Below are 18,156 nucleotides of genomic sequence, written 5' to 3'. Positions count from 1 at the left end.
CCTCACCCTCTCGCCCCCCAGCCCCGCCCTCACAGAGCAGGACACGCGTTGGGTTTTATTCCAGAATAGTGTTTAATGTACTTACAGGAGAGTTACGGAGTCACATTGAACCCGCCGCACGGGCGCGGGGGCGACATTGTACATCTTTATTACCGCTTAGTTAAAAGTATTTGGTTCTTAGAGATACACAGACAGAGGGCGGCGCCCCGCCCGCTCTCGCTGCCCTCCCTCACCCCCAGCACCGCCTCAGGGACGGGCTCCCGGCGAGCAGCGCTCGGGAAGGGGGGACACGGCGCGCCCCGGGGGAGCCCCGGCGTTAAGGCAGGTGACGGGGGTTTCTACACAACCCTAACACTTGTAAAAATAGAGAAAAGAGCGTTTACCAGAGATCGCACATGCGTCCGGAGACAGGCAGCTGTAAGGTCGTACAAAGGCAGTAATAAAAAGTTCAGTGCAAAGTTGTAGGTTAGTAAAGGAAGGAGGTCCTAGCGCAAGCTGCTGCTCTCGGATACCAACACACAAGGTCTGTACGGACAATTACACTTCCGGCTGCAGGTCAAACGGTGCATAAAAGATTTTTTTTTTTTTCTTTTCATGTAACAAGATACAAAAAGCTGTTAAAACTACATTTCTCAAGCTACTTAGTATATGGTAAATTCCATCCCAATCAAATATTTCCCTCTTTCACATCCATCTTGGGTTTTGTATGTAGCACGGTAAATTCTTATTGCAACAATCAGATTTTTTTCTTAACTGAGAATAGTGCAAAGAGGTGCAAGCTTGGTGCTGGTCCTCTACACATGAGGAGAGGCCAAGGCTAGATCCCATAGACAACATAAAATCCATGACCGTAGAAAGCTCCAGCCAGTGACTATTTTGAAAAGGAAGGGAAAGGCACAAAATGAGTTAAGCTATGAAGAAGATTAAATCAGAAGTCAGGACATGTGCTAACAATAATACAGTACTACACTTTTTTTTTTTCAGTCCAGACAACTGTTAAAACTGCAAATCATTTTATAAATGATTTTAGTTTAATTGTATTTTGTGCTGTAAGACACTGTGCTTTAATAGCAAACTGCAAAAAAGGCAGTCCATATTGCTTTCATTTTATTTCACAATGGAACGTTTCACAAAAACAGTAGTCTACTTTCCTGTGTTTTAAGTGACTTGTGATTCTAATGATGGAATGGAGTAAGTCTCAAAAGCATCAAGTGAGCAGGAAATATATCTAGTTAGTTATATAGTTTATTATTTACAGGCTAAATACTAAATGAAAAATACGCAGAAGATGCCTACTACAACTGGGATTTGTAAGCGCCCATTAGTATTGGCCCAGTTTCTAACATTCAAGATAGCATTACCTTTTTAATTGTAATAATTACTATGAAATTGGACCGTGAATAGTTTAGGCACCAGGAGATTCAAGTTTACTTCTCTCTTCTGTATTGAAGGGAGATTGGTCAGTAGCAGGGGAAGGAAATTCGGATTATAAAAGAGGTTTTTAGTGTCGGGTAGATAGAAGGCTTTCCCCATATTGTGTCTTTGTTCATAGTTGCATATTTCACTTTCAAAGTTCGCTTCAAGATTTTGTACTACAGAAAAGTGTGCAACTTTATAGCTTTGTTTAGACAGAACATGAACAACCTAAACCCCGAATAAGGTGAACAAAAAGGCGACACCTGTAGTGCAGAAACACCTATTAAGTAACCAGTGGTATTAACAGGAGATAGTGACATTTGCACTCTGCTGTCACAACATAGTTCAAATCTAATGCTTCTTGGAATGAAGTATTTTAATGGAAGTAGTTCTTACTGGGAGTGAAAAACAGTATTGCTGAGAACTGTTAAAGAAAAAAAAGCAGTCCAGTTCCTCTCAAAGCTCACTTAACACAACTCATTTCTGGCCTGCAATTCATCCAGCAGCGGTGCTTTTCAACTAGAGGCCATCCTTTACCAGGAGGTAAAGGTGCAAATGCCACTTTGGGTTAGTGTTTAAATGTCTTTCACACTTAATCACTGCAGTATTTAAAAGTTCTGGGAATTACAACAAAAAACCCACGGAGAAGCTGGGCACATTTTCTACGGTACCACATTCAGCCAGTCTTCATTCAATTTCTGGAGATCATGGGCAGAAAAAAATGTATCTAAGTTGAACTATTTATGAAGTAAATAACACATTTTAGGAAAAGACTTCCAGTAGGACCTGCAAGGTATCAAATATGAGAATGTTACCCCTTTATAAGGAGCTGAAAGTTAATATGTATACATATTTAAATACCAGAAATGAGGTAAAAGAGAAGCATTTGAATTATAAGGCACCATTATTTACAACTTCCATTATTGGCACTCACTCCAATAAATCTTAGAGAAGCATGAATCTGCAATTATATGCAATGCTAAGGAATTTTTCCAGCCCTTCAACCTTCATTTCTACAGGTGTGTGTGAAGCCACCAAGATTTTTACCTGTCGCTGCTTCTGTGATACCTAGTTAGTAGTGGGGATGTAATACTAAAATATGCAATTTCTTTGATGTTCTCCAGCATCATGCCATGGATGACACAACAGCGGTAACAAATTAAAAGCAAAAATGCGCTATATCCACAGGCCTAAAGATTAAGTTACGGTTCAACCAACCAGCATGGTCAAACTGTTCATCTCGCTTTCATGGATGGTTTAAAAACCCCTTCCTTTACCCACAGCTCTTAAACATTTAAAATGATGCCTTGGTAACATCACATGAGCATAAACCAGGTTTTCTAGAAGTCCTCCAGATTAGGCTACATGAACATTGGTCCAACGTGTCTGTTGAAATGGAGAGTCTTGAAATTTAAGATGCACAAGTTATCTTCAAGTAGGAAGATGCGCAAAGCACAAGTGAATACAATTGTTCTGGTCTTACTCAGGTGTAGAAATGAGTTCACAGATAGGGTACAGCAGTTAGTCGATACCAGTTAACAGTCTCCTTGCTCAAGTTGAAGTCCTTTAGTGGGAGTGTAATTCCACCCAAGAAAAAGTTCTCACGTAACGATTCCGCACTGAGCACGCTTAACTGAAGTTCTCTCTGTTTCAGAGTCTCCATGCTATATCCACTGTACACGAGCTAGAAGGTAACAAGTCAAGAATTTTTTGGTTATATGTTACGCAGATTGCCCTTTTTTCTGACTGCCAGCCACTGACAGGTGTCTTAACTGGACATTATGACCATTCAGTACATCTGTTTCTCAGAGAATGGGCTGACATACATCCCTATTTTATTTTGTGCTCCCAGTGTTAAGTGTTTAGAAGGACTAGTGTTTTTTGACTGAAGTACAGTTTACATGCCAAGACTTCTGAATTTATTTTTCTCCACATCATGAGTTAGTGAATCCAGGGCAGGGGATGTCTTTAGTGTTAAGATTCCTTTCCTTCTCCCCATCTCTCCTCAGTCAGTCTGAAAAATTTCTACCTACTTGTCACAGCACACTGACCTACTCAGTTGCTTTGTTTTATTTTTAAACAGGGCACAAAGTTTTTCAAAACAGTTCCTTTTTCTTTTCCATTTCTATATCTTCACAGATTTATTTTTTTTAGACAATATTTAATTAATGCTTAGAATAAGAGATAATAGCAAACCATAGGGAGTTACTACATACATTTTAACTTACCATTTCATTGAAAGTTGGGTTTCTTGTCTTCCGGGAGATTTTGGTTTTGCGTTTGGATGTTTTGTGCGTGTCTGGAAGTAAGTATGTTTTTACATAGGGATTTGGATCTGCACCATCTTCTGTAACCTACAGTCAAATAAACAAGACAAGTTAGAAAACTAATTAGTGCATAACTAATTGCATATTTATTTTCAAGTATCTAGACTTTCCAATCAAGCTAATCAAAAGCAGCAATTAATCAAGCTGGCACTTGGAAAATTTGGAGGGAGAGAGAAAGACTGATGCAGGAATGGTGGAACTAAGTCAAGATGGTAATTGACAAATGGAACCAGTTTTTGGCAGCGAGTGCAGCATCTGTACTTACCAGGTCTTTGATGTGCATCACCATGATAAACAGAGTGCTATTTCTGTAGGATATGGACAGCTTCACTTCTCCTCCCACTTTGCCTGAGGTAGGACTTGATGGACTTGTGTCTGAAAAAATAAGACAATTATTTCTTCTGTAATATTTGTATGTTTTTCATCAGTGCTACACTCGATTACTACAAATAGGAAAAAATATAAGCCTTACACCAAGCTCTGTTTCTGACTTTATTTCTAGTTCCCTAATATGGGCAAGGCTATAGGCTTTAAAGATTTTTTGCGTTCTCTTGCAAGAACCAGCTTCAAGGTTCAGAATGAAAACCTGAATAATTTAGTCAAGCCATGAACAACTCCAAGTGATCACATATATTGTTGCAATTTTTGGTATGTATTTCCTTGAAACTGTATGCAGGCACAGTTGGACAGACAGTGATGCATTTTCTAATGAGGGAAAACTATAGTTAACTAAACCAGATTTAAAAAATTCACATTGTAAAGGCGTTATACAATTTATAAACCAGCCACCACCCAAACGTTACCTACCTGTAGGTCTGGCTATTCCATCTATTCCTTCCACTTTGTCATCACGAAGTAATGGATGGAAAAAAGTATAAACAAGATCACACTAAATTTGGAAGAAATGTTACATATTAGTTTAAGTGTTAAAAAGCATCAAAACCTGAAAACTTGCATTTCATTTCAATTATTTCTACTCACTTCTGCCACCTCTGAAGAGCTGTTCATCAGGCTCTGTATGTAGCTGTTGAGCTCCACTTTTCTTTTAGCTGCTACATCTTTTATATGTGTTCTTCCCAGAACCATCTTATTAGGAAAGCTACAAGAGAAGAGCAAAATTGGGGTTTCAGTTAATTTATCAGAAGCAAGTACAGTTCGATTTCATTGTTGTTTCCATCCTGAAATGCTGACATCCATTTTATTTTCTGCCAATCAGGAGCGGGAACACAGCATGCCAACAGGTTATGACACTACAGAAAGGCAAGGAAATGTTTATAGGCAATTGTTATATGTGATATGACACACAGACCCAAAACACTGAGATGTTTCTCTGGCTCCTCTCCTTAAAACTTGGAGACAACTGTTTTCTCCCTTAATTGGCCAACTCTGAGGTCTTAATTTGCCCCTCAGCAGTTTTGTCTCCATTTCAAGCAATTTCTTCCTTCACCCAGCTGGGAGCAGTTTTGTTGCTTTTATAATAGTGATGAGCGAGTTAGGAACATACCCTGGTAACTTCCAAAGAGGAAAGAGAATGCCAAGTTTGTTGTGGAGCTCCTGGAACTCATCAAATGTTCGGAAGACAAATGTTGGCTCAACTTGCCCTTCTCTCAAAACTCTCACTACATAGATCTGCCCAAAACACAAAAACCACAAAGATAAAAGTAGTTTATATAACAATATTATAGAACTGACTTAACAATATAATTTTCTTAACAATCAACTCTCTCCTGTGGTAATCCTTCTCCTGAATACATATCCTGTTATTATATCCCACATCCAGCATTTGCATTTTATAGTGGAGTTAGAATTATAAATAGCCCGTAATGCAAAGTAACATTCCATGATCTTCCTATAATGTAGATCCACAGCTGACAGGGGGATGAAGGTATTTAAGGCTAAGCTGTCTGCACTCTCCCTTTTAAGCCTTAATGTAAGGTCATACCATACACCTATGGTATAGGTATACAAAATGTTACATCGGTGCAGGATTACATGGAAACATGTATCTGTGGGACCAGGACTACCACAGAACCCTTCAAACGTAATTTTTTTCAATTTAATTCCCTCAAGATTCCAAAAGATTCCACTTCTAAAGTGATAATTTTGTGGGCAGATATAAGTGTACTGCATTATACAAAAAGAATTTTTAAAAACAGCAGGGGTACAGTCCCAGGATACAGTTACTCACTTTCTTAGAAGGAAATGAAGGTTGAGAAGCTGCACAGTGGACTCATTTTATGAACAGATGAATTGAATGTACAATGTATAATTTAACTTTAAAAATCTAGACAGAATCTAGACTGCCTTAACAGCTTCCTGGAAGGTAAGAGGCTGTTTTGGCTTAGACTGGAAGTACTCAAATACATTTATTATACAGTGATTCAGCACAAAGCTCTTCTTCACTTCCAGCATATTTCAGATTTGCTCTACCTTCCCTAGATGGTGTCTTACCAGATTAAGACATTTACAGCAAATACAACTTGGAAAGAGATGTACATTTGCATCTATCAACAGAGCTCACTTCTTAAAAAACTTCAGGAAAATGTAACTTGAGCTGATTATTCCAGCCCAGCAAATAGCAGCACATAAATAAAACAGTAAAAAAAATAATTGAAGAGAGTTGCACATCTGCACAGGAATACAAATATTACATCTTAAAATGCAACCAAGGGCTATAAAAACCCTGAGGGCAAACTGCAATGCTTTCTGCCCCTTGTAAGGCTGACAGGAATGTAGATGCATTAGTATAGGAAATGATGCTTTTACTTAAGAGGAACAAATACAACTTTAATGGAAGGTCAGACCAAAACAGAGTGCTTGACTTAAAGACTCCTACTCAGGAAGGAGCCATTTTACAGAAGGTGGCTACAGAAGCCCATGACTCAAATTCCCATATTTTAAAATAATCTCCACCAACACTACTTCTGCCCTTTCTACTTCCTTCTAGATCCTTTTCAAGAGGTGTTTTCATTTTGAAGAATATTATGGGATGCTAAAAAACCCACTCTCTAGCACTCCTGTGGCTGGTTTACCCTAGCCAGCAGCTGAGCACCCACACAGCTGCTTGCTCAGTCTCACTCCCTCACCAGTGGGACAGAAGGGAGAAGAAGACCAAAAGCAAGAAGACCTGTGGGCTGAGATAAAGACAGTCCTTGGGAGGGAAGGTGACGCAAAGAAAACGTCTCACCACCTCCCACAAGCAGACCCATGCTTAGCCAGTTCCCAAACAGCCGCCTTGGATGACAACACCCTCCTGTCCCCTGCTTTCTTGCTCTACCCCCAGTTTTTAATCGCTGAGTGTGACAATAAATGCTGTGGAATATCTCTTGGACGGTTTTGGTCAACTGCCTCTGCTGTGTTTTGGAAGAAAATAAAACAGTATCTTCACTGAGTGGAAACAGACTCCACATACTTACATAATGTTTATCTGGGTTGTATCTCTTCTGATATGTAAACACAGACACTTGTTTGATTCTGCCGTCTTGTTTAAGAGAATAGGTTTTAGCAGAAAATGAGAGGATGGGTTCATCATTAGAAGGTAAACCTGAGAAACGCAGCTGAGCCAGATTGTGAATGAAGAAATTAAACTTTGTGGCAACACTTCCCAGACTGGATTCAATCAGCCTAGAAAAAAAACAAACAAACAAACAACATCAAAACACACAAAAGGGGTTCTGTCAATAAACCAGACTGAAGTATAAGAACAACACCCCCCAATTTCTTACTGACAAAGAAAACATTTTTAAACTATGTGTGATCAATGGACTATATAAATAGCATCAGTATCCAAACTTTGGAATACATTTTATCCAAGAAGTGAAGGCTTTCCAGACTTGCTAAAAAGCCTAGAGTACTCCATCCAGCTCTGGAGCCCTGAGGACAGGAAAGACATGGACCTGTTGGATCACGTCCAGGAGACAGCTGCAAAAATTATCAGAGGGATAAAACACTTCTCCCATAAGAACAGTCAGAGAGTGGGAGTTGCTCAGACTGCAGAAGAGAAGGCTCCAGGGAGACCTTATTGTGGCTCTGCAGTACTCAGAGGGAGTTTATACAAAAGATGGGGACAAACTTGTTAGCAGGAGCTGTTGCAAGAGGACAAAGGGTAAACTATGTGAGGGTAGATTTAGATTCTATGTAAGGAAGAAATTTTTTTACAGCAAGTGGGGTGAAACACCAGAACAGGTTGCCCAGAAAGGTGGTAGATGTCCCACATCTGGAAACATTCAAGCCCAGGTTGAACAGGGCTCTGAGGAACCTGATGTAGAGTTGAGGATGCCCCTGATCATTGCAGGGGAATTAGTCTGGATGGCCTTTAATGGTCCCTTCCAACCCAAACTGTTCTGCAATTTTAAGTTGCATGCATACTACGGCAGTTTCCCCTGTACATTTAAAGTGAAGAACAGTAACACATTTTCTAACACACAGCAACTACTCAGTTATACTATATACACACCCCCACTCACGACACTGGAACATCATCCCTCTCTCCCCAGTGTGCAAAAGCACTTCTCCAAGAGAGAACTTCTTAACAATGCATTACATCATATACACTCCTATTAAAAAAATTAGGATGTATTCAAAATGCAAGTCTCAAACAGCCAGGTTTTAGGTTACTCCTAAAGACAGCAAAGTCTTTTACCACAAGCATTAGTCTTATATGAAACTGATCTTACATAGTTAACTGATATTTTATGATTGTACAGTGTACTATTGGACTTCTACAGATATGTTTGTAAACATCCTTCATATGTTTTTTTCATAGCAGAAACCTCCCATTAAGAGAATGATGCTGGGAGATATTTTAGTTTTCACTTTATCCAGTACCTTGTAAAGAAAATGGTGGCTTCTGCATCTGTTGTTTGGGGCTGGAGAGCATCCTGGACATACTTCAAGTCCTGAACCCCACTTAGCTCTGGTAACCCAGAAGAAAGCATCTGCAGGAAATTAAAATTTACAGTTTTAATGAAATGAAACAACATGCTTTTATAGTGAAATGATTAAAACTTAGACTCTCAAATTCATTTGTAGATGCACTAAATTGCCAAATTCAAACAGCGATAGCAAACAGTTACTTTTATAACAGCAGTTATTCACCACTTCTGCTGAATTAAAAGCAGTTAAAAACACTACGCAGTGTCATTCATGGTATCATCTTGGTTTTAAATCTTCAGGAAAGAGGTAGGCAGTAAAAAAGCTTAAAAATTTGCAAATAAACCTTCCCAAAAAGCAGATTGAATGTTTCTGGCTTTTAAAAGCATACATTAAGAGTTTCTGCAGCACAAATAGCATTTAATACAACCCAGCATGACAGACCTATCAAGTTTCAATTGAATTTGAAAAATGATTACCAATGAAAGTAGGTTAAGGAAGAGGCTTGCGTGCTTTCTTATCAAGTTGTAAGCTTGGCAGCAGAGATCCACAAACAACTGAAAGCGGATGGTGGGTTTTTCCCCACCATTGATGACATAAGCCATATCCGACGTGAGCACAAACGGAGCTCGATCCCTGTCCAAAAAGCACAGAGAATTCGTAAGTTAATTATAAGGGCTATTCCTTGTCATGTGCTTGCTCCCTCCTTCCACCTCCACCCTAGTGTAATGATACTAAATAATCCATTAATGCCATTTCATGTTTTTTAATTGGGTTCAGCTCCCTCGTGCTACCTCAGATTGCCTGGCACATTCACATGGTACTGGACCTACAGTAGATCTGGATCAACACTTGGAGGCCAGGTTACCTTACAATGCCTTCCCTCCCTCATTTCTGGAAGCCATAACATATTTAAACAAATTTAATGACTATATTATCACCAGACTAAAACATAACTCCTCTATCCTGGATATTGATTATCTTCCCCTACACAGAGGATTAGTCAATACAGATTTGCTGTTCACTCTTTTCCATAATCTTGACATTCACTACTGTTCTTATGATCCAGAGTCTGCTTTCAATTGTTTCACACTCATATTCAGATGATGTAAAGGTTCTGACACTCAATTTCTCAGCCATTGGTAAAGTTCACCTCACAGGCATGCAATACATACATGGCATGACAATAGCTATCAAGGTCAAACTACACTACAGCTTTATCCAATATTCCTGGAAAAGTATAACACCAAGATCTGTGTTAGAAGTAAGACTCCAAAATATCAATAAAAAGTTATATTAATCTTTTTCTGTACCAAAATACTTTGCTTCCATGGCTTGAAAAGAAATTGCCACTGAAATCTGTCAGTTGTGTATAGAACAACGTTCTTAAGAAGTGAGTGCAGCTGGGAAGCACTGAAGTTAAATAGTGTTTAGGAGACCAAATCTCTTATGTTCATCTACCAGTAGCTAGAACAGTAATTTTATTTGAACATTATGCCTGTGTGCTTTGCCTTAAAAGCATTCCAGAGATCAGAATATGGAAATAGGAAACTGGAGCCTTTTCCAAATTAATTCTGTATGTTTAAGTTCAAATGAGTTTTGGAAACTCTCTGGTTAAACTGGAAGATATTGGCTTCATAATGAGTACAGCAAATAACAGGAATTTAAAAGAGAATGCTTGGAATGATAACGCTTATAAAAGGAAACTAAAAACATCACTTCATTCTCTAGATTGCTTAAACCCAGAAAATACCTTTTAAAGCTACCAAACATTTGTGCATGTCCCAAAAATTTTCCGAAGTCAATGTGAAACATGTGCCCAGTGTTTCGGAGCATTATGTTGTCATTGTGGCGGTCACAAATTCCCAGTACATAAGTAGCTACACAGCATCCTGCACAAGAGTAAATGAAGTTTTCTGAAGCCTGGGAGGAAGAGGAGAAAAGTGAATTGAGACCAAATATCAGTGGGAAAATATAATTCATGCACTAAACTGTCAATCTTGATAAGTGTAAAATCCAAGCCAGGCAAGACAGGCCCTAAAATTTGCTTTTTCCCCAAATACTGTTCTCTAAACAGATAAGTTTGCAAAAATCTTCAGAAATCACACTTTTCAGCAAAAATTGTTATTTTGCTTTTTATATAAATGAAAGAGAAAAAGAGTTGAAGTCAAATCACAAAACTATGTTGGCAAAGAAGAGGGTACAAGACTTGTATTTCCAATGTGTTTCTTAAATATACAAAACAAATTTCAATGGAAGACCTGAAATATGAACTTCATTCTTTCATAAGTTGGTATTTATTCCTTTTAAAAGATCTTTGAATAAGAACAACGCTGAGATAAGTTACCTTTTCATATTCCTCCTCTGTAGGGTTATACTTTCGCAACCATTCTGCCAGAGGTTTGTCTTTAAAAGAACCTGTCACTCCATATTCCACTTGAATTTTCCTAAGTGTATCTGAAGCAGGAACAAGCTCTACCATGCCTTTATATAAAACACAACAAAGTGTATTTAACCATCTCCTTATGTTATACTGCATATGTTATACTTGCATTTCCATTATTCAGTAGAAACTTTTCTTGACGAGGATGAATTTTATAATCTTAGACTAACCTCTTCAAAACCCAGTTAGATGTAAAAATAATTGTATTAGTCTACTAAGCAATTTCACAGACTATGTTACAAAGCAAACCATGAAACACATGTAGCATTCCAACTTAGCTTACTTTACTACAATTAGTTACAGTCACTAGAATGAACATATAAATTATACTCTGAATAACTGCTTTCTACCACATAAACCATTATTGGTCTATAAGCAGTAACTGCAAAATATTTTGATGCTGACATTTCTCATAGCTGACACTGAGGTAATCTAGTAACTTAAACTGCTGTCAAATGTTGAAGCAGACCAGACAGTGAGCTTTACATGTGGTCTTATTTTGGGAATACAATTTACTAAAAATATTTGTATAGCTAAATCATAAAAGGAAAACATTCAGTTGATTAACAGAATTTTACTTCCACCTTGGCAAGAGCTACTACAGGTAAATCTAATTTACATCCACTTTACTTTCCCACTTTAATCCTTCCGAGTACTTTAGGGACACAATAATATTAGCAGCAAGAAAAAAATATGCTATGCAGATCGATTCATCATTCAGAGTAGGAGGAAAAGCCATCTGTTTCTCTAAAAAGCAAGTCTTGCATAAATAGAAGCTTTTTGCTTAGTTTTGCCAACCTAAATTTCCAACTTTTCCATGTATTCAAGAGTTTTTGTCATGTTGTTCTAGCATCTGACCAAAGAAATATTTAAATTATTGTTTATCCTCTTAAATATCTTTGGTTTCTATTGGCTAACTCTAGAGAATTAGCTAAAACTAGAAAAAAGCATGTTCAAGGTGCAGGGCAGTATTTACACTCGAGTTCTGTGACCTACTTTCAAACCCAAGAGACAGCCTCATATTGCCAAGGAACTTTCACCCGCATACGACACTAACTCTGGGGGATAGTGTGTGTGCACGGCAGGGAGCGTTTTAAATTTTTCTTCTTTTTGCACATTTCAGTACGTGAATGACACTCCCTGACTCCACTGCAGCAGATTCCAGATATTTTGGAATTTTGGTTTTGATTGGAATATTTCTTTCACCATAATTAAACTTTCAGAATAAGGATTGCTATAGCCCCATTATTTTCTTGTGTTGCAATAAGAGCATCAAGAGAAACCTTAGCTTTTATCACTGTATTTATGTGTTTGCACCACTGTTCACTGACATCAGAATGCTCAAGAGACACATTTAAGTACCACTCAGCCATCAGGAAATTCAGAACAATCTAACATTGTACTCTCCAGTACTGAAGTTCCTTGCAGTGGAACTGTTCTTTGGTTCCCTCTGTACTGAAGTTTTTCACTATGAGCATGACAGGAAATTGAAGTGGGGGAGCAAAGATTAAAAGCAGCATCTGGTTTTGCACCTCGGTCTTTTCCAGTTGAGAGACACTTGAAGATAACCATCCGCAGATCCAGTCCCTCTTGCAGCCAGATCTTATCCATGATCTTAATCATTTGCAAGGCCAACATATCCTGTCTCAGATCTTCTCCAACCTTAAATGAAAAAATAAAAGTTAACTAGAGGCATAATACGCTTTCAGCAAAACCGAACACCACAGATTTTAATTGGTTTACATTTCTAGGAAGGGATACATTATGCTACTTCCTCATAGTTACACAGCTAAAAAGAGAGGCTACAATTAAGCTTTCACATGTGATAGACTTACGTTTTACAACCTGCTCAGATGTTGGTTTCTACACACACAGGAGCAAACTCCCAAAAACTAAGCTTACTGGTCTATGCCAAAGTTAATTGACACCAATGAAATGAAATAGTGATTATCATTCAACTTCTTTTCTCCAATACACACGTAAGGCCTACCTTAAACATCACATTAATTTCTTCTCCCAGAGGGTCTGCATTTATCAGTGCAACTTTCAGTGGTACTGCATTGGAGCTGAAGAAAGAACATGCCTGCAAGTAGATTTAGTGTTAATAGTCAAAAAGGCTATTCCTGCTAGCCCAGAAAACAAGACATTCTGACAACAAGCAGGTTTGACACACAATGTGCCTATTCAGACTTTTAACACTGCAATTGTGGTGAATACGTGCTTCCTTTGAATAACGAGTCCTTTGGCTGTTATTTGTTGCATTCTTGTACAAAAGCCAATAGTACTGCACAGTCATGTTTTATACATTTTGAAGGGAAGAGTGGATAAAACATGAATAAATATTTTATTAGTAGCTTTTTTTGAAACCTAGAAGATACAAACACATTAAAAAAAAAAGTGCGTGTTTCACAGTATTTTTCCTCATTTATCTGCTTTCAAGTACATACTTATAATTTAATAGTTACAGTAGAGAAGGAAAGCAAGATGAACTGCCTCTCCAACACAGGATTAGTTCAAGCGTTAACAGACCTTTAGGGTTTCAGTCATGCATGATGATATAATCAAGACTGTGGTTGAGCAGATACTGTCAAACCTTGCAGAGTTCTGGAAACATCATTTACCTGCTTCTCCTACATTCTAGCTTTGCCTAGATTTAATTTCTACAAAAAGGTTTTGGAATTCTGAATGTGCAGTACCTTAATATTTAACTCTTTTGCCACAAGACTGGGATTGAGTGGCAAACGGCATTTGTTCTTCAAGAAAAATAACTGCACACGTTCCATACCATTTTGCAAGGCAACCTACAGGAAAAAAAAGAAAATTCAGCTGACATTTTCCTAACTAGAGCATCTACAGAAAACTTCTGAACAAAGTTATCCTAAAACAAATGTTTTAACTGCAGAGTCAAAGGAATGCTAGGAACTATAACTGCTGGTTTAGCTATTAAAAATACATAAGCCTGGCAGTATAACACTAATCACACAATGTCGTGGCATTTTGGTGATTTTTTTACTGAAGCAGATAGCATCCCACTCTATCAAACTAAGTTGTATTATTAGCACATAAGCAGATACCCCATTCTTTTGTATAATGGGATCACTCTTCAGCAGTAATAGGTTTAAATTAATTTCCAATTTATTGCATACACAAACCGTCCTATTGTATCACAATCTTATGTTTCTGATGACAACAAACTTGACAAAAAACATCACATTCATTACGCTTTTAATTTGTTAAAATGCATAGCAAGAGATTCACAGATCTTCCTATAAATTATACATAATATTTTGAACTTAGACTAAAAAGACAATTGAATGGATTAGTTTTGAGGGTATACTCAGTCTAATCTTCCTAAAGAATATTAAAAATATATACACACCTGCCGAGCAGATCCACTCGTTTGCTTTACTTTTTCTGCTACCATTCCAAAGAGCTGCACTAGTCTGGTCTGCTTCTCCAACTCTTCCCTCAGCCTTTTTCCACAGACCGAAAGAAAAGCTCCAAGAATTTGCTCATACCTTACACCAAACTTCGTATCATACAGTGTATCCTTAAGAAGCCTGAAATAAAGCACATAAGTTAAATTTTCCTAAGGAAAATACACCAAAAGATGCAATGTTAAGACATTAAAATATTTTAAAGAATCAGTTCTACATATGTCTGAAGTTACTGATATATATATATATATATATAGGATGGAAAAGGCAAGAAGTTTGTGCTTCGTAGAGGCACTATCTTTTCTTTCATTAAAAAACTCCCAAAAAGATGTCCAGTTTGTATTATCACCACTGATAACAGTCATTGTTATATTAGTATTACGAAGGGTTTTTTTTCAGAAATATTTATCTTGTGGTCCGTGAAAAACAGGACAGAGAACTTCTCACCAGTACAGGTAGTGTGCTACTCGAATGCTTCCCAGTGCCCGAGCCAAAAGAAATTTCACAAGAGCACTGTCGAGATAGGTTTCATACTTCAGTGCCTAAATACAAAGAAAATGAAATAAATCAGGTCTGGATTTAATTCTAGATGAAGACTGAGGTTTTATGACTAATGCACAGGCAGAATCACCACAAATCTTTAAGACAGTCACAAAGTGATTTTTTTTTACTCAAATTGTGTTCCCTACTATGCATTAAAGTTATTAGAGGCATGCAATTGCATTTCTGCTATTAGTCATCAGCAATTCCTTTGGGTTTTCAAGAGCAATAAAAATTTAAACTTCCGTGTAGGCAGAAATTCTTACCTGTACAAATTGAGGCAGGAAATCTGTTAACTCATCATCACTTAATGACTCCATCCAGTTCACAGCTGTATTTCGTACTTCCTGATCAGCAAACCTAGAAAGTCACCACAAATCCATATTTAGTTATCTCTGTTCATATAGGACTTTTTTTTTTTTGAGATCAGGTAGATAGAAAAGAATCAATATATAAGCTTTAACAGCTTAAAAAAACCTACAACTGTGAGGCCCTTCATTACATAAGATGCAACCACATGTGCATGTTTAGGACAAGCACAGTAACCTCTCAAAACTTAGTGCTGATAGTGTGGCTCTATAGTTCCTGTCCTGTCACACAGTAGATATTAGAATCCTAACCACTCTTACTGTGCTTTCACTACATAACTTGGTCAAGCCTACATCAATAAAGCAAGCACATGTTCTTTAAGATTTTAAGAACACTTAGCTTTTGCTACAAGAAATTCAGCAATATTTTTCTACAGAACACCATTCAGGATCTGCTACCAAAGAAAAGTCACTTAATGCTCAACAACGCACACAGAATTTATTTAACACTGTTTTCCTTACTTTGAATCAAGTAGTTCCAGTGCAGCTAAGGGTGACAAAGGAGGCCACTTCTGAAGTAAAGAATATATTTCTGGAAGACTTGCCCAGTCCCAGTGAGGGGCACTAACCAGTATTTTTGGTAGGCTACTAGTATGGCTATGACAGTAATGTCTTTTCTCCCACAAAAACTCTTTATCTTCTTTCGACAGCCTGCAGACAACAGCACAAAATGAAATGACATTGAAATAGTTATTTCCTCTGCAAAACTCAAAACGAGAAGTCAAAGCCTCAAACAATTAAGGAAACAGTTGTTAAAAGTTATAATTTGGGCAGGACAAGATTAAGTTTTAGTATAATCTAAAATAAACCAAAATGTTAATATCAGTTTGGTGCAGATGAGCAGGAAAGCCTGCCAGAAAAGCTTCCATGGCACATGAACAGCCACTGCTCCTGTAACAGAAACTGCCAAGCAGGAATAGGCAACTGTAACAAGCAGCCAAAGGGGCAGCAATCACTATAACACGAGCCATGGAAAAAAAGGAAATTCTTCAAGTCAGTACCATTATTTCAGGTGTTTAATTCAATCTCTTGTTTAAGTCTCTATAGGTCTTCACAATATATATTAAAAAAAAAAGTATTAAAGAAACTTAAGAATATATAAGCATTCCATAGACTAGCCACAAATTGTCATGTGCAAAGAGACCACAGCTAGAAGGGATGAATATACCCAATAGTGTTATCCTTAGACAGAATGGCAAGGAGACGTTCTCTCAATGGTTTTTCTAATGATTCTATAGAATGATGCACAGTAGTCTTCGCAGGTTCAGGAATTTTATATTCAATATCAAATGCATGGGATGGGAAGTCAATCTGAAAAAAGAAAAAAAAAAAGATGATGCAAGTCCTTAAGCACAGAGAGAAAGCTCACTCTTCCAGTAACCTCAGAGATTTAGGCATCTGAACTCTTTAGTTCTACATGTAAGTCTTCAGATACTGTTTCCTGAAGGTTTTTTTCCATCTCAATTCTCTTACATGGTCCTTAAATGTACAACTGTTGCTGCACAATGCAGTGGTTGGAGCACCTTAGTAGAGAAGTGAGAGTGCTTAGAGTGGAGACTAATCACAGAACTATTCATATTCACACCAGTGGTTTCAACCCAACCAGCAACTCAGACCATGTTTTGGGACTGCTAAGCCATGCCTAGTAAGGTGCCTTCTCTTTGGAGAGAAATTCATACTCTGAGTTTAGAAAGAGAGGTGCTTATATACTGTAAAGGAACTGGAATTGCTAGTGCTTCGGTCTAGGCAACTCTCAGCACACATTTCTATGGATTTCTGTCAAAAATGTTCTTTCCCAGTACTGACACGATGTACTGCCAAGGTTCCTCCAATTTCTCTTATTTCAAAATAGTTATTCAATTACTGATTTGTATGGACTTCCAGGAGCTTTCTATTCTTTCCCCTTACAGTTAAGTAATCACTATTCTATACTGGCTTTGAAATATGACTTAGCAGTATTTACCCTCTCTCCAAAACATTCATCTATTACGACTCTTGTAAGACTTACAAGTCACAGTACTCAAAAAACACATAGTCAGAGCAAGTCAGATTTATGTATAACCTGCAATACTATTCTTTCCATATTTCCTTTCTTAGTGGCCATCCCTGGCGCATGATGCGGATGTGATGAGGTCCACATTTGCAAGAGCTTTGTCCCAGAAGTTAACAATCTGAGAAAAAAACATGTACAGGTATTAGTATCACAATCTGTTTACTTCACCAAGATATTAGTTGTCAAATTATTTTAATTTTCACTGGATGTCTGTGGCAATGGATTGCTGGTAAATGGGTTATCACTTTAAGTGCTGCACACAACCGTTAGGTGGAAAAGGCAATGGAAAATGTTCAGTGTCAACACAGCTGACACAGATAAATTAAGTGCTGCCTGTTCCTTAAGTGAGAAAAGGAATACTTTGGCCTCTGACAAATAAACTGAACACACACACACACACACACACTCTTCTTACCTTCTCAGAGAAAAGGTCCAGGCATATGAATATTACAAACACTACCATCTGCCTGGACTTCCCACATTACCAGATTCTGCAAGTGCATATCAAATGACATTTGCATTTGCCAGTGTATTTCCAATATTAATACCATTTCCAATCATAGTAGGGAACAACTGAGGACACCTCATAAATCAGTTAAGTGGTGAACGTTAGGTACAGAAATGTTCTATCAGTCTTTAAAAATCAAAATGCTGTCTCAAAAGACTGCTTGAAGACCAAACCTTAAGTATATTTTGAAAG

General features: G+C 37.8%; 1 protein-coding gene across 2 annotated transcripts in view; it reads right to left on the bottom strand.

The window, feature by feature from the left end:
- Window positions 1–53: 53 nt before the first annotated feature.
- The window catches only part of PIK3C2A (phosphatidylinositol-4-phosphate 3-kinase catalytic subunit type 2 alpha), a 51,435-nt gene continuing 33,332 nt past the window's right edge, over window positions 54–18,156 (bottom strand). For both annotated transcript variants that reach the window (XM_017811586.1, XM_017811593.1), the window contains 20 exons: window positions 17,466–17,574; window positions 16,572–16,714; window positions 15,866–16,054; window positions 15,302–15,395; window positions 14,943–15,037; window positions 14,438–14,618; window positions 13,755–13,859; window positions 13,049–13,141; window positions 12,591–12,720; window positions 10,963–11,099; window positions 10,369–10,538; window positions 9,095–9,251; window positions 8,571–8,680; window positions 7,160–7,367; window positions 5,248–5,372; window positions 4,725–4,842; window positions 4,551–4,632; window positions 4,009–4,118; window positions 3,645–3,770; window positions 54–3,100 (listed from right to left, as the gene is read on the bottom strand). In XM_017811586.1, the coding sequence (XP_017667075.1) occupies window positions 2,918–3,100; window positions 3,645–3,770; window positions 4,009–4,118; window positions 4,551–4,632; window positions 4,725–4,842; window positions 5,248–5,372; window positions 7,160–7,367; window positions 8,571–8,680; window positions 9,095–9,251; window positions 10,369–10,538; window positions 10,963–11,099; window positions 12,591–12,720; window positions 13,049–13,141; window positions 13,755–13,859; window positions 14,438–14,618; window positions 14,943–15,037; window positions 15,302–15,395; window positions 15,866–16,054; window positions 16,572–16,714; window positions 17,466–17,574 (2,665 nt within the window). In that variant the 3' untranslated portion in view covers window positions 54–2,917. The remainder of the gene's footprint in view (window positions 3,101–3,644; window positions 3,771–4,008; window positions 4,119–4,550; window positions 4,633–4,724; window positions 4,843–5,247; window positions 5,373–7,159; window positions 7,368–8,570; window positions 8,681–9,094; window positions 9,252–10,368; window positions 10,539–10,962; window positions 11,100–12,590; window positions 12,721–13,048; window positions 13,142–13,754; window positions 13,860–14,437; window positions 14,619–14,942; window positions 15,038–15,301; window positions 15,396–15,865; window positions 16,055–16,571; window positions 16,715–17,465; window positions 17,575–18,156) is intronic.

Source organism: Lepidothrix coronata, unplaced genomic scaffold (assembly GCF_001604755.1).
Source record: "Lepidothrix coronata isolate B3197 unplaced genomic scaffold, Lepidothrix_coronata-1.0 Scaffold1, whole genome shotgun sequence".
NCBI classification, from domain to species: domain Eukaryota; kingdom Metazoa; phylum Chordata; class Aves; order Passeriformes; family Pipridae; genus Lepidothrix; species Lepidothrix coronata.
Note: the sequence above shows the minus strand (reverse complement) of the source record. Positions and strands in the feature narration are given on the sequence as shown.